Source organism: Theobroma umbraticum, unplaced genomic scaffold (assembly GCF_002168275.2).
Source record: "Theobroma umbraticum cultivar Fairchild unplaced genomic scaffold, ASM216827v3 scaffold_30.0, whole genome shotgun sequence".
Classification (NCBI taxonomy): Eukaryota; Viridiplantae; Streptophyta; class Magnoliopsida; order Malvales; family Malvaceae; genus Theobroma; species Theobroma umbraticum.
Window position 1 is genome coordinate 14920024 of NW_018397254.1, and position 21042 is coordinate 14941065.

The 21042-nt window shown below is 33.6% G+C and overlaps 1 protein-coding gene and 2 non-coding genes across 3 annotated transcripts; 2 read left to right on the forward strand and 1 right to left on the reverse strand.

The window, feature by feature from the left end:
* Positions 1–636: 636 nt before the first annotated feature.
* On the forward strand, positions 637–1665 carry LOC110426080 (uncharacterized). The gene has a single exon (XM_021441174.1). The coding sequence runs from the start codon at positions 637–639 to the stop codon at positions 1663–1665; it is 1029 nt and encodes a 342-aa protein (XP_021296849.1).
* Positions 1666–17378: 15713 nt separating this feature from the next.
* Positions 17379–17485, forward strand: LOC149527804 (small nucleolar RNA R71). Its single transcript, XR_016352284.1, has one exon. It is a non-coding gene; the product is annotated as a small nucleolar RNA R71 (small nucleolar RNA).
* Positions 17486–18829: 1344 nt separating this feature from the next.
* LOC149527805 (small nucleolar RNA R71) lies at positions 18830–18936 on the reverse strand. The gene has a single exon (XR_016352272.1). It is a non-coding gene; the product is annotated as a small nucleolar RNA R71 (small nucleolar RNA).
* Between the last annotated feature and the right edge of the window lie 2106 nt (positions 18937–21042).

The window sequence follows — 21042 nt, forward strand, 5'->3', positions numbered from 1 at the left end:
AAATCTGATCATTAGATTATATCCAAACGAAAACAATCATCTATATGTCTCTTTCGCACATGATAATTTTCTGTCATCATGAGCATCCAACATGATACGATATTCCCTTAATCAGAAGATCAATCCACTAATTGATTAATATATTATTTTATATTGTTTTTAATATGAATAATTAAGATGAATAGATGAAATTTTTTGTGAAATTTTCTTAATAAAATACATTTGAATATAAACTAGAAATAGAAGCTTTAAGGTTAATAGTTCACACAAATTCAAATAATTTAATAGCACAATTGTTTTCAATAGTAGTCCAGATAATATACATCAGACATAATTGAAAAATGATTAATTATCTTACCATAGTGAGCAAGAAATTAAAGTCTCTTACCATCCAGCATTTGCCAAAAAATCTTGATGAGTGGATTTGGTAACCTGTAAGACGTTATTCTCTTAATCTCTAACCTATCCTTGACAGGATCATTTACCAACTCAGCATTTCAATGATTTTTCCCATCTCTATCACTATATAAAGTCTTCACTGGCTACCATCCAAGCAACCCAATTCTTTTATACTCCCCTTGTTAGAAATATATAGTTGAAGAAAAAGAGAGACTCGCCATTTACAAAGCAATAATCATGACAAGAAAGAAAGTGAAGCTTGAATGGATAGCGAATGACAATGCTAGAAGACTTAGCCTCAAGAAAAGGAGGTTAGGATTATTAAAGAAAATAAGTGAGCTATCCACTCTATGCGGTGTCAATGCTTGTGCCATCATCTGTGGCCTAGACGAAATCGAGCCAACGGTGTGGCCGTCACATGACATGGTACAACAACAACTTGCACAGTTCCAAAGCTTGTCAGAGTTAGAGCGACTCAAGAAAACGATGAACCAAGAAACCTACCTCAAAGAGCAGGTTAAGAAGGCTAGAGAACAACAAATGAAGTATGAAAAGAGGAACATGGAACTGGAGATGGCCCAACTCATGTATCAAATCAATCAAGGCAAGGGGCTAGATGAACTTAACCTTAGTGAGCTGAATGGGTTGTCTTTGTTTGTAGATGCGAAGATAAAGGAGATTAGCAAACGGATTGAGTTTTTCCAGCAAGCTCCTTTTGCTCATACAAGTGCCTTTCCTGAGCCACATCTTTCTCTTTCGCCCCAGTGCCTTATATTAAATGAAATGGCTCAAACTAGCAATGGTAAAACTATCAATGGCGAAGATTGGAGCACTCCTACAGAGCCTTTGCTATGGAGCCAATGTTTCATCAATTCGATGAACAAAAATGAACCCAAACTTGCTAGTAATAGAAGCACAAAGAGTGATATGGGCTTGCCATATCACCTACTAGCTGGGAGTGCTATAGATGATCTATGGCAACCAATACACTCATTGGCTAGCAACTTCAGTATTGCAGCTGACATGGGGTTGCCTCCTACAAATTTTATACCCCATGGTGCAAGTGACGCAAGCCTTTGTCATGGGAGCCTAGTCGGAGGTAGCAATTTTGGCCCAATTAGGACTGATATAGGGCTGGGACTGCACCCTTTAGGTGGACATTTCAGAAGCAACACCGCCGGAAGTGAGATAGGGCTGCCACATCTTCGGCATTCCGGTGGCAGCAGTAGTGGTGTTGGCAAGGATATCGAATTGCCATTTAATTAGAAAATCTTGCCAAACTATTTCTCTCTTGGAATTTAATTCGCTTTGTTGTGTAGTTGCATCGTGTATCCACAAGTAGTCATATTCATTAATTTATGAGTATGACCAAATTTAGTTTCCTTTGTTGGCTAGTTGTTATTTTGTTCTTTAGTTTCAAGTAAATTATTATGTAATAAACATAATGGTTTTATGATTCAAGAAACATAACCTTCTTGCCTTCTCTTTGTTCTATGAAGCATATAAAATTTTAAGAAAATAATTGAAGTAACTTAGAATATATACATATATATAATATTGAAAATTGAATTCAATTTTCAACATAGATGAACACTCTAGTAGTTGGCGCATGTATCCTTATTCAAAATGTTGAATTGAAATTCAATCATTCCTTCTATAAAAAAAGAAAATCTAAACGTAGATGTTAACCTATATATGAAGGGATAAAAGAAATCCCATTATGAGTTTTTCATTGAAATCTATAGTTACGAAAAAAAATTGTTCTTTTAATGCAAAAATGCACAACTAATTGCTTGTCTTAAATGTAAATAGGAAAAAGGGTAATTTTTTATTTTGAAAACTAACCATTTGGTTGAATGATAAGTGCATGCATCTACTATTCAAAACTTTAATTTGAATCTTTCCTACTTAAAAGACAACGCAATTTAGAAAGTTGAATCTTAAAAAAAAGGTATCATTTTTAATGAAAATGTGACTCTTTTAATATTGTTAATACATTGCATTTTAGTTTGGAAGAAGCCAAAATATTAATTAAAAGAAAAGCCAAAGATCGCTCATGCGAATTGTACATTCTAAGAACTATGAATTTTTTAGCCAATCAACCAATTATTTAATTCGCCATATTCTAGAGAAAGATTGTCACCCTCAGGTATAAGATAATCAGGTTGATGAAATTTTGAAACTTTTGCTTGGATTTTAGGCTCTTGGGTGGCCTTTGTTCGAGTAGTCTAGGTTACAAGAGTGTTCATAAAATGGTATGAAAATATTTGAGAAGACTAGTCGATTGATTAATAGACGTTTTTGTCTTGGAGTTAGGTGAACAAATGAGATCTTTTGTCAAGTTTGACTATTAATTACAATACATTTGAATCAAAACTGGCATGCTTATCTAACCTTTGAACATGGTAATATTTCACCATTCTATAACATAAGCATAACAATGTTCATTTAGGATAATACACATTTTTCTTTAAAGAATGATTGATAAGGTAATATACTTTTTGGTTATGAGTTTGGTGGAAAGATAAATCTACTGTCAAATATGATCATTAGATTATATACAAATGAGAACTATCATGTATATGTCTTTCTCACGCATGATAATTTTCTGTCATCATGATCATCCAAGATAATATGATATTCACTTAATTTGAAAATTGATCCACTAATTGATTAATATATTGTTTTATACTTTTTTAATATGAATAATGAAGTGAATAGACAAAATTTTTTGTGAAACTTTATCATTAAAATATGTTTAATATAAACTAGCACACCATGAACAAAATAGAAGCTTTAAGGTTAATAGTTCACATAAATTCAAATAATTTAGTAACAATTGTTTTCAATATTAGTCTAGATAATTTACATTAGACATAATCGAATAATGATGAATTATCTTACCATAGTGAGCAACAAATTAAATTCTCATATAATCCATCATTTATCATGAAATCTTGACTAGTGGATTTGCTAACCCGTAAGGCATTATTCTCTTAATCTCCAAACTATCCTTGACATGAGCATTTACTAACTCAGCTCTTCAATGATTTTTCCCATCTTTCTCACTATATAAAGTCCTCATTGGCTACCATTCAAGCAACGCAATTCTTCTCCCCCTATGAGAAATATATAGTTCAAGAAAAAGAGAGACTCACCATTCCCGGAGCAATAACCATGACAAGAAAGAAAGTGAAGCTTGAATGGATAGCCAATGACAATGCAAAAAGACTTACCCTCAAGAAAAGGAGGTTGGGATTATTGAAGAAAATGAGTGAGCTATCCACTCGATGCGGTGTTAATGTTTGTGCTATCATGTATGGCCCAAACGAAATCGAGCCAATGGTGTGGCCATCACATGACGTGGTACAACAACAACTTGCATAGTTCCAAAGCTTGTTCGAGTTAGAGCGACTAAAGAAAATGATGAACTAAGAAACCTACCTCAAAGAGCAGGTTAAGAAGGTTAGAGAACAATTGATGAAATACAAAAAGTGGAACAAGGAAATGGAGATGGCTCAACTCATGTATCAAATCAATCAAGGCAAAGGGCTTAATGAACTTAACCTTTGTGAACTGAATGGGTTGTCTTTATTTGTGGGTAAGAAGATAAAGGAGATTAGTAAACGGATTGAGTTTTTCCAAGAAGTTCTTTTTGCTCCTACAAGTGCCCTTCCTGATCCACATCTTCCTCCCCAATGCCTTACAGTAAATGAAATGACTCAAACTAGCAATGGCAAAGCTGGCGATGGCGATGACTGGAGCACTCCTACAGAGCCTTTGTTATGGAGCCAATATTTCATTGATATGATGAACAAAAATGAACTCAAACTTGCTAGCAATAGAAGCATAAAGAAAAATATGTATCACCCACCAGTTGGGAGTGCTATAGATGATCTGGGGCTACCAATACACTCATTGGCTAGCAATTTCAGTGTTGTAGCTGACATGGGGTTGCCTTCTACGAATTTTGTAGCCCATGGTGCAAGTGACATGAGGCTTTGTCATGGGAGACTAGTCAGAGGTAGCAATTTTGGCCCATTTAGGAGTGATATAGGGCTGGGACTGCACCATTTAGGTGGACATTTAGGAAACAACTCCATCAGAAGCGAGATAGGGCTGCCACATCTTTGACATTCCAATGGAAACAGTAGTGGCGTTGGCGAGGATATCGAATTGCCATTTAATTAGAAAATCTTGCCAAACTATTTCTCTCCTAGAATTTAATTTGCTCCATTGTTTAGTTGCATCATGTATCCATAAGAGGTCATATTCATGAATTTATGAGTATGACCAAATTTAGCTTCCTTTGTTGGCCAGTTGTTATTTTTTTCTTTAGTTTCAAATAAATTATGATGTAATAAACATAATGGTTTTATGATTCAAGAAACATAATCTTCTTGCTTTCTTTTTGTTCTATGAAGCATATAAAATATTAAGAAAATAATTGAACTAACTTAGAATATATATATATTGAAAATTGAATTCAATTTTCAACATAGATGAACACTCTAGTAGTTGGTGCATGTATCCTTATTCAAAAGGCTGAATGAAAATTAATCATTCCTTCTATAAAAAATGGAAAATCTAAACATAGATATCGACTTATATATAAAGGGATAAAATAAATCCCATTATGAGTATTTTGTTGAAATCTATAGCTATGAAAGAAATTGTTCTTTTAATGCAAAAAAGAGCAACTAATTTCTTATCTTAAACTTAAATAGGAAAAAGGATAATTTTTTATTTTGAAAGCTAGCCATTTGATTGAATGATAAATGCTTGCATCTACTATTCAACAATTTAATTTGAATCGTTCCTTCTCAAAAGAAAATGCAATTTCAAAAATTTAATATTAAAAAAAGGCATCATTTTTAATAAAATGTGATTTTTTTACTATTGTTAATACATTGCATTTTAGTTTGAGAGAAGCCAAAATATTAATTAAATGAAAGGGCAGAGATCGCTCATGCAAGTTGTACATTCTAAGAGCTATGAATTTTTTTACCAATCAACCAATTATTTAATTTGTCATATTCTGGAGAAAGATTATCACCTTCAGGTGTCAGATAATTAGGTTGATGAAATTTCGATACAGTTGCTTGAATTAAAGTCTCTTACCATCCATCATTTGTCATAAAATCTTGCTGAGTGGATTTGGTAACCTGTAAGGCAATATTCTCTTAATCTTTATGCTATCCTTGACACGATCATTTACCAATTCAGCTTTTTAATGATTTTTCCCATCTTCTCACTATATGAAGTCCTCATTGGCTACCATCCAAGCAAACCAATTCTTTTATTCTCCCATTGTTAAAAATATAGAGCTGAAGAAAAAGAGAGACTCAACATTTATGGAATAATAATGATGACAAGAAAGAAAGTGAAGCTTGAATGGATAGCGAATGACATGCTAGAAGTCTTAGCCTCAAGAAAAAGAGGTTAGGATTACTGAAGCAAATGAGTGGGCTATCCACTTTATGCAGTGCGAATGCTTGTGCCATCATCCATGGCCCAAACAAAATTGAGCCAATGGTGTGGCCGTCACATGACGTGGTACGACAACAACTTGCCCAGTTTTAAAGCTTGTCCAAGTTAGAGCGACTAAAGAAAATGATGAGCCAACAAACCTACGTCAAAGTGCAGGTTAAGAAGGCTAAAAAACAGTTAATGAAGTACGAAAAGAGGAACAAGGAAATTGAGATGGCCCAACTTATGGATCAAATCAATCAAGGCAAAGGGCTTGATGAAGTTAACCTCAGTGAACTGAATGAGTTGTCTTTGTTTGTGGATAAGAAGATAAAGGAGATTAGCAAACGGATTGAGTTTTTCCAACAAGGTCCTTTTGCTCCTACAAGTGCCCTTCCTCACCTCTTCCTCTTCCTCCCCAAGGCCTTAAAGTAAATGAAATGGCTTGAATTGGTAAACTTACATTGGTGGAGACTGTAGCACTTCTGTTGAGACTTTGCTATGGAACTAATGTTTCATCGATATGATGAACCAAGATGAACCCTAACTTTCTACCAATAGTAGTGTAAGGAGTGATATGGGCTTACCACATCACCCATTAGCTAGGAGTGCTACAAATGATCTGGGACTAGCAATACACTCATTAACTGGTAATTTCAGCGTTGCAACTGACATAGGCTGCATCCTATAGATTTTAAACCCCATGGTGCAGGTGACGTAGGGCTTTGTCATGGGAGTCTAGTCAGAGGTAGCAATTTTGGTCTTCTTATGAGTGATATAAAGCTGGAACTCCACCCTTCAAGTGGATAATTAGGAAGCAACTCCATTGAGAGTGAGATACGGCGGCCACATCTTTGGCATTTTGGAGGCAACAATAGTGGGGTTTGTAGAGATATCAAGTTTCCATTTGATTAGAAAATCTTGCCAAACTATTTCACTCTTGGAATTTAATTTGTGTCGTTGTTAAGTTGCATTGGGTATCCATAAGAAGTCACATTCATGAATTTATGAGTACTACCAAATTTAGTTTCCTTTGTTGGCCAGTTGTTAATTTGTTGTTTAGTTTCACATAAATTATGATGTAATAAAAATAATGGTTTTATGATTCAAGTAACATAATCTTCTTGTTTTCTTTCATTTTGAGAAGCGTATAAAATATTAAGAAAATAATTGAGCTAACTTAGAATATATATATATATATAATATTGAAAATAAATTCAATTTTGGACATCAATGAACACTCCAGTAGTTGGTGCATGTATCCTCATTCATCCTTACTCAAAATGTTGAATTCAAATTCTATCGCTCCTTATATAAAAAAAGAAAATCTAAATATAGGTATGGATCTGTATATAAAGGGATGAAATAAATCCATGTTGAGTTTTTCGTTGAAATCTAAATTTATGAAAAAAATTATTCTTTTAATGCAATAATGCAACACTAATTGTTTATCTTAAACGTAAGTAGCAAAAAGGGTAATTTTTTATTTTGATAGCTAATCATTCAACTAAATTATAAATGCATGCATTTGCTATTTAAAAATTTAATTTGAATTCTCAAAAGAAAATGCAGTTTTGAAAGTTTAGTCTTAAAAAAAGACTTTTTTTAAAATAAAAGTATGACTCTTTTAATATTGCTAATGCATTGCATTTTAGTTTGAGAGAAGCCAAAATGTTAATTAAAAGGAAGGCCTAGGATCGCTCATGTGAATTGTACATTCTAAGAACTAAGAATTTTTCTGCCAATCAACCAATTATTTAGTTCATCATTTCCTAGACAAAGATGATCATCCTTAAGTATCACATAATAAGGTTGATGAAATTATGAAACTTTAGCTCAAATTTTATGGTCTCGAGTGGCATTATTCGAGTGGTCTAGGTTACAAGAGTGTTCGGAAGATGGTTTGAAAATATTCATTGGGATGGGTTTATTCCAAACAGTAACCACCAATTTTTACAAACTCATTTCACTCTTTTATTTTCTTCTTCTTTTTTTTTTCTCACATTATCATGGAAATAAGTTATTGTCACAACCCGTTTCTAAGTGTCGATGACTGGCGCAAGGACCTAGATGGGTATAGCCCACTAAACCTAATCAAGCCTCTTACATTCATACATATAATAAATGATCATGAAAAACGTTAAGCATTCATTCCATATATCAGGTAAATTATCTATTTCACCATCACATCATTATGAAATGTTACCTCATAACAAGTGGGAATGCTCACATGCATATATACTAGCATTTCAAAACATAGTTTAGAAAACATGTCTTTAGCATGGATTTGCACCTTGGAGCTCAATTGGGCCCTTGGCCGTGAAAAACATAAGTCATTAAATTATGCGCAGAGCCTTTAAAGGCTAACTCCATAACATGTTCAACATTCATAACATAAACATAAATAAAAGATCAACTCATTGGCAGAAGATGAGATGACTTTTAGGCTGCAAGTGATTGCTAGATCACCTACCAAAAAAGGAATGGATCAGATCTCTGCGACACAGATGGGTAATCTACTATCATTGATCTGCAAGAAAAAAAATATGAGCAACTAAAGTGTGAGTCACAAAGGCTACGTGAGTGAATAAGGGAAAGGGACAAGTAATTGAGTTAGAGCTTTTACACAAATATAACATTTAAATAATAATGCCTATATGGTCTTTTAGCCTTATAACTTTTAATACCCTATGCTTACATGACACGGTACGTTAAGACACGAGCATCTTGTTTGTCTTACTCATTATATTTTCATGCTATTTCATTTTAATTCGATCTTGCTCATGGTCTATTTTGATTCTTAGCAGACTGTTTTCTTTTGTCATTTCTTTAAAAGGTCAACAAAGAATAAAAAAGCTATAAATGTGAAACAACATAACTCCTATATTAATAGTTGCACAAAGAAGTCAACTTTATTAGTAGCTTGACATATTGATGTGGTTGAGCTAAGCTTAACACAAAAGGTCAATTTTTGAGCTTTGAACTGTCCTTTTTCCAATCTTGAGCTGTATGAGCAACTACTTCTAGATTAATATATTTATTTTCAATTAATCTATATTAATCGTAGTTCAAAATTATAATTATTGAGTAATGAATAATCAATCAAAATAATTAATTTTTGTTTACTATTGGATTATGATTGGATGTTTTTAATTATATATGTTGGATGCTTTTATTATGTAGCATGATAATTTTTCTATGTGTATATTTTGAGTTATTTTAATATTTATATAATATTTTTCAAATTAAAAATAATGCGTTGGATGTCCTGCATAATTAATGAGCATCGATACTTTTATGGTTTCATGAGAGAACTTTTGTTGAAAATGGAGTAACACTTTGAAGATGAGTGATGGTGGAAAATATTTCTCACAAGATAATCCAAATATACTCAAATTCTGTACACAAAAAATATTTTCTTTCAACAAGTTATTTTTCAGTTAGCAAATGGAGTCTTGAAATAGCATATTGTCTCACTTTTGAATTAGAATAATTTTTCACCACTATAAAATATGGCATAAAATAATATTCATCATGGATAATGTATAGGCACATATTTTAAAAGATTGATCGATTGATTAATATACCTTATTCTCTTGGAGTTAGGTGAACATATGAGATCTTTTCTCAAGTTTGACTATTAATTACAATACATTTGAATTAAAACTGGCATGCTAATCTAACCTATGAACATGATAATATTTCACCACTGTAAAACATTTGCATAATAATGTTCATTTGGGGTAATACATGCTTGTCTTGAAATATTGATTGATTAGGTTATATACTTTTTTGTTATGAATTTGGCGGACAGATAAAATCTGCTGTCAATTCTGATTACTAGATTATATCCAAATGATAACTATCAGGTATATGTCTCTTTCACACATGATAATATTCTATCATCGTGATCATCCAAGATAATATGATCTTCTCTTAATTTGAAGATTGATCCACTAATTGATTAATATATTGTTTTATACTTTTTAAATATGAATAATTAAAATGAATAGATGAAATTTTTTTTGAAATTTTGTCATTAAAATGCATTTGAATATAAACTAGAAATAGAAGCTTTAAGGTTAATGGGTCACACAAATTCAAATACTTTAATAGCACAATTGTTTTCAATATTAGTCCAGGTAATATACATTAAACATAATTGAATAACAATGAATTATCTTACCATAGTGAGCAACAAATTAAATTCTCTTACTGTCTATAATTTATCATAAAACTTTGACGTGTGGGTTTGCTAACTTGTAAAACATTATTCTCTTAATCTACAACTATCCTTAACATCATCATTTACCAACTCAGCTTTTCAAAGATTTTTCCCATCTCACTAACACAATATAAAGTCCTCATTAGCTACCATTTAAGCAACCTAATTCTCTTCTTCTCCCCTTGTTAGAAATATATAGTTTAAGAAAAAGAGAGACTAGCCATTTGTGGAGCAATATCCATGACAAGAAAGAAGGTGAAGCTTGAACGGGTAGCAAATGGCAAAGCTAGAAAACTTAGACTCAAGAAAATGAGGTTAGGATTATTGAAGAACATAAGTGAGCTATCCACTCTATGTGGTGTCAATGCTTGTGCCATCATCTATGGCCTAGACGAAATTGAGCCAACGGTCAAACAGCTCTTAATCAGAGTCAAGCAGCATCAATTTGAAACCTTGAGACTCAGTTCGTTAACTTGCTAATTTATTAAACATCCGACCTTAAGGAACATTGTCTAGCGATATAGAGGTGAATCCAAGGAGAGAAGGTATGGAACAAGTTATGTCGATCACCTTAAAGAGTGAAAAAGAGGTTAAAAATAGTGTTAGGCAAGCTAATATTCAAAATAAGCTAGTTGAGAATGAAACATTGATTGAGACAACTGACAAGCAAAATCAAAAGAAGGAAGCAAAGACAATTTTACCACCACCACCCTTTCCTCAAAGCTTTTAGAAACAAAAGCTTGATAAGCATTTCAAAAATTTCTGGAGGTATTCAAAAAGCTTCACATCAACATTCCTTTCGTAGAAGCTTTAGAGCAAATGCCATTATATGTGAAGTTTTCGAAGGATATATTGACAAAGAAAAGGAAATTGGAAGATTTGAGACAATTACAGTCACTAAGGAGTGTAGCTCGATAATCTAGAACATGCTTCCACCAAAGCTTAAGGATCCAAGGAGTTTTTCCATCCTTTCTTCAATTGTTAATTTTAATTTTTCGAAAGCTTTGTGTGACTTAAGTGCTGATGTCTCAATAATGCCTTTGTTTGTTGCTAGGAGACTTAGACTGACAGAGATTCAACCTACTATAGTCACCTTATAGTTAGCAAAGAAAACAATGAGGCACCCATGTGGGATTATAGAAGATGTCTTGCTTAAAGTGGGGAAATTATACATTCCAGTGGACTCCATAGTACTTGAAATGGAAGAGGATCAAGGGATTCTAATCATATTGGGACATCTATTCTTAGCCATTGTAGGTGCACTTATTAATGTAAAGGAAGGCAGAATAACTTTTAGAGTTAAAGAGGAGGCAATTGAATTTGCTATTTTCAATGCACCTAAATACCTTTCCTCCATAACTCTATGCTATAGAGTGGACGTACCTGATAAAGGTAAAGGTAGTCCTACTCCACCATTTACAAGTAAGCAGGCATCAATTCTTGAATTAAAGCCACTGCCACCACCGCTCAAAACTAAACAATGTTATGATGAGCATGATCTACCACCTTCATTTAATCTTGATTTTAAGTTGGGACAACAAGTGTTATTGACCAAATCAATCAAACTCCTTCCATGGACACAAAAATAAAGTGGTTAAGTCCTTACAAGGTGTTAAGGTCTATCCATGTGGTGTAATAGACATTTGTAATGAAGCTACTAGGACATTCGAAGTGAACAGGGAACATCTCTAGCATTAATTGGGACATGAATTGGATCACCAAGGATCCAATATTACTTTAGTAGACAACAAAAGTGGGGTATCATAGTCAAGCTAGTGACTATAAAGAAGCATTTCTTGGGAGGCAACCCAAGTTATATTTTTTTCAATTTAGTTGTTATTTTAGTTAATTTTGTTTTTCTATTTAAATAAGTTCTTATAACCTCTCCCTTGCTTATTTGTTGAGTCTATAGATTTGGAAAGCATGAAGATGAGGAAGAAAATTAAAGCTCTCAATGCGCTGTCACCATGGATAGGGGAGTTTCTATTTCACATCGAAGACATTGTGCAATTTAAGTTTGGGAGGGGGTTTTATTGCTATTAGTTTTTATGATATTCTAGGTTAATTATTTTTGTTAATTTTTTTTATTTTTATGCATGTTTTAAAAACTAGAGCTAGATTGAATTGTGCCACTTTCATGTTATTTACCTATCCAATGATGAGAACTTAGTTTCATTTGAAATTTGATTATTTGCAACATGTGAATATTGTTTGAGTGTTATGTAAATTCTTATGCTAAGCTTTATTGTTAAGATGAAATTTCTACATTTTGAGCACCATGTCTATTGCTTAGATTCATTGTACAAATTTAGGGAAAGTTTATGTGAATGTGAAAATTTTGAATTATGTATTAAGTTCTAGAATTTGTTTGATTCTCTATTGAGGTAAAATTCTAGGCTACACTTAGTTAAGGAAATGATTATAGCCATTTTTGGACCAATTGAGCCTTTTGTAGCCCTCCTTTATATAAATTATCTTTAGTTGTCCCCTTTGAGCCTAATGACACCTCTCGTTTGTTTGAACACTTAATTTTTAGCCTAAACCCTTATATTAATATTTTCAACAATTATTGCATCCCTTATTCATAAGTGCATAAGTCAATTTAGGAAGTGTTATGAACAAAATAGTGATAGAGGTAGTAAAGATGAAAAATGATGAAAAGTTTAAAAATATGATTGTATTCACCTCACTACCCAATAAAACAAATAAGTTTGGGGGTGTGAAATTGAGAAAAAGAAGAAGAAAAAGAATGAAGTGTTGAACAAAAGAAATTTTTTGATGAAAAAAGGGTATACTAGGTGAAAGAAAATGAAGCTCTGAATAGGTCTTAGATTGACTATGTGCTTAAGATGATTTTAGTTATACATTATCCCATATCCAACCTTTACCCTAGCCATACATTACAAGCTAATTAAAGTCCTATTGTTCGTTGATTTAGTGTTAGTCTATACTAGTGGAGAGAGAGTTAAAAACAAACTTATGGAACTTAATTATTAATTTAAAATTTGCATGAATATAAACTTATCCGGATTGCACAAAGTCTAGGTAATAGATTGCACACACACACAAAAATTCACTTAATGATAAGCTTGCATTTGAATTGAGACATTAACTCGAATAATTGTTGTATATAGATTAAAGTTATGAATAAAGAGGAACTTTTGAGGGTATTAAAGGTAATTAATGAAATGGTGCAATTAAACTCTAGCTAAATGTTTTCATGTTTTGGTTATTGCATTTATTTCTTTGTTTTGCTAGAGGACTAGCAAAATCTTAAGTTTAGGGGCATGAAAACTCTATTTTATAAAGTTATTTTTAACACATTTTGGGGACTTTAGTAGCTAGACCTTTGAGTTTTATGTTCGGATTTGATCATTTTAAATGTTGTTCTAAGTTAAGTTAGATTACATGTTGAATAGTTAAATTAAGTTGTTTTAGTCTAATTTACTTTAAGAAGTGCTAATGTCAATTTCTGTCATGGTTATGTGCTGGATATGTAATAAGCAAGGTGAAATTGAATTATGATAGCACAAGTATGGTGAAGGCATTAATCGTACATGCTACGATAATTTAAAGATAACTTCAGTTGAAAAGGTCCAATTGATGTGATTTGTATTCATTGGAAAGCGAAGAGAATGGGCTACAACTTTCATGTTTATTACATAGCCTAGTTCAAAATAGATTAAGGTGAAAATCATGTCTAAAGATTATAGATAGATGCAAACTACACACAAGGTAGCACGTTGATTGAGGCCATGGCGTTGAGTCACTCAAGGTCACAGTGTTGGAAGCTTATGGCTGCGGTGCTGGGCAAGATGGGTGCACCATACAAGCGGCACAGAGCACAGTGCTGCAGCACTAGAAAAGGAGCACCATGCATTACCACAACTTGTCACTGCATCGCAAGGCTGAGAAGTCATGGTCGCAGCACCACCCCGATTTCTAAAATTAAACTTTTGATGGGAAATTGGAAAGTAGGACACCCTTGCACATATTTAAGAGCCTTTTGACAACATTCAAATGGGAGACGGTAGAAGCTTTTCTAGAGATTTAGAACTATGAATCAATCAAGAATTCAAGAGCAATTGAGAAAGTTTTGAGAATTACCAAGATTAACATTAGTTATTTTCTCTCTTTCTGTGTTATTCTTATTTTCTTGTTTTGAATTTATGGCTAAATTTCTTTAGAGAGTGTTTTATTTAGATATTATGAACTAATTTGTTTATCTAGTATTATGGTGGATTTCAACATATAGTCTGAACATTGGTTTTTTTGTTATTTATCATGAATGGGTATCGATTTACTTATTTAAATCGGTTCTTAATGCCTTTAATTGCTTGGCCAACAATTAATTGATTGGTCAATCTAATTGAAACTCGACAAAGAGATTTTAGGTTAGACTAATATTTGAATAGTATATGTTCACGTCACTTAAGCAATCTGATTCGTGATTCGGTTAGATATACACCAATTGCCATACATAGCCAAATTAGGACACTTGCTTGATGAACTTAATTTAATTGATTCCTATAGATGTATAGTGAATTGATTAAGTTTGGTATTTGTACAAGCATCCCGATGGAGACTTGTCCGTAGCTTTGGATTATAGGTTAGTAAAATCACCCAAGAAAGATAAATAACAAGAAAGCTATTATTAGATAAAATGTTGAACGAACCCATGATCCTAAGTTTTTAATTTATTGCTGTTCTAATTATGTTTAGTTTTTGTTGGTTAATTCTTGTTTATTTGTTTCAATTTTATATTTGATTATTTTTTATATAATTTTTATTTAGCTTAAATAAGATTAATTCGTTATATAATTTTAGTACTTAGTGAAACCTTAGAAACAAATCCTTGTGGGAACAATAATCTGGACTTACAGGCTATATTACTTGTTTGTTATATATACTTATGTATGCAAAATCGACAACAATACCCTGCGTACCCATCCAAGAAACAGTAATACTCTTTGCCAACTAGCCAATCCAACATCTGATCAATAAATGGTAAAGAGAAATGATATTTTCTTGTGGCCTTATTTAGCTTCCGGTAATCCATGCACTCTATCGATTGACTGTCCTTGGGGAATGAGCTCATTGTTTTCATTTGCAATCATTGTCATCCCACTTTTCTTTCGTACGCATTGCACCAGACTTACCTATTCATTATTCAAAATAGGATAAATGATGACAGCATCTTGCCACTTGATTATCCCCTTCTTTACCACCTCTTTCATGATTGGATTCAATCTTCTTTGATGCTTGATAATGGCTTTGTGATTATCCTCCTACAAAATTTTATGCATGCATATTATAGAACTTATTCCCTTTATATCTACAGATGTCCAACCCAATGCCTTTTTGTGCTCTATTAGAACTCTCAGCAACTTATATTCCTATTTGTTAGTAAGATTAGATGTAATAATAACAAGAAGTGTAGATGAGTCACCAATATATGCATACCTAAGATGATTAGGCAATGGTTTAAGTTCCAACTGAAGAGGTTCTTCAATCAAAATTAAGCTTCACTAATAAGGATGAAGAAGTCGATGAATCTAACAACTTAAATTGAGTTCCCAAAACATGAAATGGGGCATTCAATTCATTTAGACACTCTATGAGCTCCTCATCATTTATCTCAAATTTAACAACCAATGATGCTTTGAGTAGGTCATTAAGATGACTTTCCATGAAAACTTCATTTATGGCCCCATCCACCATACTAACTGCAGAACACTCATCAGGATCATTAGTAAACTTTAAAGCTTTAAAAATGTTGAATGTTACCGCTTGATCATATACTCTCAAGGTAAGTTCTCCTTTCTCTAAATCAATAAGTGCTCCAATAGTGCGTAAAAAACGTCTCCCAAAGATAATAAGAGCCTCTTTATCTTCCACCATATCAAGAACTATGAAGTTTGCTAGGAATATGAATTTATCCACCTTTACAAGCACATCTTTTACTATACCTCTTGGATATGTGAGAGTTCTAGTTGTTAATTGTAGAGTCATTGTGGTAGGCTTAATTTCCCTTAAACCCAACTAGTTGTAAAGAGACAAAGGCCTCAAATTAATACTTGCCCTCAAATCACTCAAGGCTTTGTCAAAAATAAAGCACTAATTGTTCAAGGAATCGTAAAACTGCTTGGATCCTTAAGCTTTGAAGGCAGCTTGTTCTAAATGATTGCACTACGCTCGTCAGTGAGTGCTACCTTCTCAAATTCATCTAACCTCCTCTTCTTGGACAAAATATCCTTTAGAAATTTGACATACGAAGGCATTTACTCCAACACCTTAGCAAATGAAATGCTGATGTGAAGCTTTTTAAACACCTCCATAAATTTTCGAAATTGGCTCTCTGCTTGTTGCTTCTTGAAATGTTGTGGAAAAGGTAGTGGTTGTGGTGGTAGTGTTGCCTTTGTCTCCTTCTTTTGACTTTACTCACTAGAACTATTAACCTAGTCCTCACTCTCCATTATCTTGTTTTTTTTTTCAAATTGATTTGGGTTACTTTCAACCTCCATACCTCTTCTCAAAGTGATGGCCTTGACATGTTCCTTGCTTTCCCTTCTTGGATTTGCTTTTGTATCACTAGGTAGTTTTCCTTGAGCTTTGTTATTTAATATATTCGCAAGTTGACCAACTTGAGTTTCTAGGTTTTGAAGTGATGCTAGTTGACCCTGAATGAAAGTATCTTGACTTCGAATGATGTTATCATTTTATGTCATGTACTACATCAGAAAATCCTCTATAGTTGGCTTCTTATTTAGGATAAGCGCTTTTACTTGCTGTTGGAATCCCGAAAGTACATTTGGCCTTGAAGATGAGGATAATCCTTGATTATTGGGCTAAGAGAAGTTTGGATGGTTCCTCCACCTTGTGTTGTAAGTGTAGGAGTAAGGTTTATTCTACTATCTATTCCCCATAAATTACAATGTTTCTATCATACTTGGACACTGATGGCTAACATGATCATCTCCAAAATACTCACAAGCTATAAAAGGACTTTGAATGAAGTTAGTACCAAAAGATTCAAGTGTTTTAGTTAGAACTATTACTTGTGCGGAAACTATGGAAATGGCATCTACATCATGCAATCAACGACTCTCCTATGCATTGATCGCTATGTTGGCCACTGGTAGTTGTTTGCAGCCATCTCTTTCAACAAATCGTATGCCTCGTCAATTGATTTAGCCATTAAAGCCCCTTCCGTAGCGGCATGTTTGGTGGTTCAAACATGACTAGTCAGCCATTATAAAATGTCTGCACTTGAAGCTACTTTGGAAGACCATGATAAAGACAATGCCAAAATAATTCTTTGTAACTTTCCCAAGCCTCGTACAACAATTCAAAACCTTGCTGCATTAATGATGTTATATCATTCATCATTTTCGCTATCTTAGTCGGAGGAAAGATCTTAGAAAGAAACTTATGAGCAAAATCATCCCATGTTGTTATTGATCCAATAAGGAGTGCATTCAGCCATGCTTTGGATTTATCCCTCAATGAAAAAAGCAAGAGCCTTAAATGAATTGCTGATAACTCTATTATATATAGTTATTTTGATACATTTTGGGGGCTTAAGTAGCTAGATCTTTTAGATTTTAGGTTCGGATTTTAGTATTTAGGTGTTTTTCTAGTTTAAGTTTGATTACTTGTTAAGTAATTAATTTAAGTTATTTTAGTTAAATTTTATGTTGTTTTGTTTTAAATTACTTTAAGAGTAGTTATTGCTAATTTCTCTTATGACCTTTGTAGGAAATTGATTAAAAATGCTTATTCGATGAAAATCAGCGCAAGTATGGTGATGGCTTCATTTGTATATGTTTCGGTATTTTGACCATATCTCTCTCTACAAAACTCCAAATGAGGTGATACTTAGACCACTAGAATTATAAGAAGAAGGGATACAATGTTTATATTTATAATTTGCCTAGTGCTGAATTTAGCATGGTCTAAATAGTTGTCAAAATCAAAGCACTGTAGTAATACGTATGGACTAAACATGATGCGGTATTTAGAGCATATCTTTTAATCAAGGAGACCAAAAGATGTGATTCTTGATCCATTGGAAAGATAAGAGATAGGGATAAAACTTTTATGTTTACTACTTTGCCCAGTTCGGAACATATCAGGGTGAGGCTCATGTTTGAAGTTGATAGACTGCCAGACCGCTAGGAGAACAAGGCTACAGCGTTGTTGAAAGGAAGCACACATACAAATTTCCAAAGAGCTTAGCACTGTCATGCTAGAGAAGCAGTGCCATTAATTTGCAAGTTGAATTTGCAAATTGCAGCTTGGAATCAGACAATGGTTGAGGATAACAATAACAATTGCAATAATGCCATTAATTTGGTTCCTGAACCAAATAGAGCACTGCAAGATTATGTCGTTCCTCTTTTGTAAGGTTTGCACCAAAGCATAAAGAGACCTTCCATCAATGCAAATAATTTTGAATTTAAACCAGCTTACATTCAGATGATTTAGTTTTCAGTCTAGTTTAGTGGATTGCCCAGTGATGATCCTAATTCTCATTTAGTAAATTTTTTGGAGATTTGCGATACATTTAAATACAATGGAGTAACTAATGATGCTATTAGATTGAGACCGTTTCCATTTTCTCTGAGGGATAAATAAAAGAGCTAGCTTAAGTCACTGCCCAATGGGTCTATCACTACATGGGAAGATTTGGCTCAAAAGTTTCTAGCAAAATTTTTTCCACCTGCCAAGACTGCAAAGATGAGGAACAATATAACCTCATTCACACAATTTGATGGTGAGTCCTTGTATAAAGCTTGGGAGAGGTTTAAAGAACTACTGAGAAGATGCCCACATCATGGGATTCCTGATTGGTTGCAAGTCCAGACATTCTACAATGGGTTGGTTGGTTCAATAAAAATCAGAATTGATGCTACTGCTGGTGGGGCATTAATGAGTAAGAATGCTACAGATGCTTATAATTTGTTGGAAGAGATGGCCTCAAACAATTATGAAAGGCCTTCAAAAAGGTAGGGTTGAGAAAGCTATTTGAGCTTATGAAATTGATGCACTTGGCACCTTAACTACTCAAGTAGCTACACTGTCCAAAAAGCTTGACACATTAAGAGTTCATGCAGTTCAAAATTCATCAGTTGTTTGTGAGATGTGTGGAGATGGCCATTCATATGATCAATGTCCATACAATTCCAAATCAGTCCATTTTGTAGAGAATTTCAATAGACAGCAGAATAACCCATACTCCAATAGTTATAATCCTGGTTTGAGAAACCACCCCAGCTTTTCATGGAGTAACAATGCATGTTCTTCCAATCCAAAACCCATCATGCCTCTTGGTTTTCAACAACAAGCTAGACCACAAATTCATGAAAAGAAGTCCCAATTAGAAGAACTTCTCTTACAATATATGTCTAAGACTGATGCTTTAATTCAAAGTCAAGGAACCTCCTTAAGAAATCTTGAGACCCAAGTGGGACAGCTTACAAACTTCATTAACAGTAGACCCCAAGGTGCCTTACCAAGTGATACACAAGTCAATCCTAAAGGTAAAGAACATTGCAATGCAATTACCCTTAGGAATGGAAAAGAAGTTGAAGGGGTGATTGAAAAATCAATTGAATCTTCAAAGGAGCATGTAAATGATGACAAGGTAATTGTTGAGAAAGAAGTTGAAGTGGAAAAGAAAGAAGATGACAAGGCTGAAAATCAAGCAACCTCTCAAGTCACCTATCCTCCACCACCTTTTCCCTAAAGGCTCCAAAAGCAAAAGCTTGAAAAGTGATTTTAGAAGTTCCTCAATGTCTTCAAGAAATTACGCATAAATATTCCTTTTGCTGAAGCTTTGGAAAACATGCCAAGTTATGTTAAATTCTTGAAAGACATCTTAACCAAGAAGAGGAAACTAAAAGATTTTGAAACAGTGGCACTTACTGAGGAGTGTAGTGCAATAATTCAAAACAAGCTTCCACCAAAACTTAAAGATGTAGGGAGTTTTTCTATCCCTTGTACTATTGGTAGATTTAAATTTACTAAAAGCTTTATGTGATTTGGGTGTAGGTGTTTCAATCATGCCATTGTCAATTGCTAAGAAACTTGGACTTAATGAGATACAACCTACCACAATTTCTTTGTAATTAGCAGATAGAACAATCAGGTACCCTATTGGGATTATTGAAGATGTATTGGTTAAAGTTGGGCATATCTACATTCCGGTGGACTTCATTATGCTTGAGATGGAAAAGGATCTAGAAATTCCTTTAATCTTAGGACGCCCATTTTTGGCTATTACAGGTGCAATTATTGAAATGAGGGAAGGCAAGATAACTTCTAAAGTTTGAGAATAGGTAGTTGAGTTTGATATTTTCAATGCAAATAAACACCCTAGCTTTATAAATTGTTGCTATAGAGTGGAGTTAATTGATGAAGGCAAAAGTGAACCTATTTCTCCACGTACAAGTGAACAGGCATCAATCTTTGAGTTTAAGCCACCACCTCCACCCATGAGACCCAAGCAGTCACCAAAGGAGCATTATCCACCACTATCTAACTATCCTTTCAGGATTGGACAACAAGTAATGATGCTTTCTCAATCATACTTCAAGCTTTTTCCATGGAAAGTCAAAGAAAGATGGTGGGGTCCTTTCAAAGTAGTAAAGGCATATTCTTCTGGAATAATGGAGATTGATAGTGAGGATAGGGCACATTCATGGTTAATGGGTTGAGCCTCATACCTTATTTCAAGGATGAAGAACTACAAAAAGGGGTGCTATAGTCAAGCTAGTGGCTATAAACGAGTGCTTTTTAGGAGGCAACCCAAGCTATTTTTTTCTAAGTTTAGTTGTTATTTTAGTTAGTTCTTGTTTATTTATTTCAATAAGTAGTTATAATCTTTCCATAGCTTGTTTGTTGAGTCTGCAGATTTGGAAAGCATGAAGATGAGGAGAAAGAAGGTT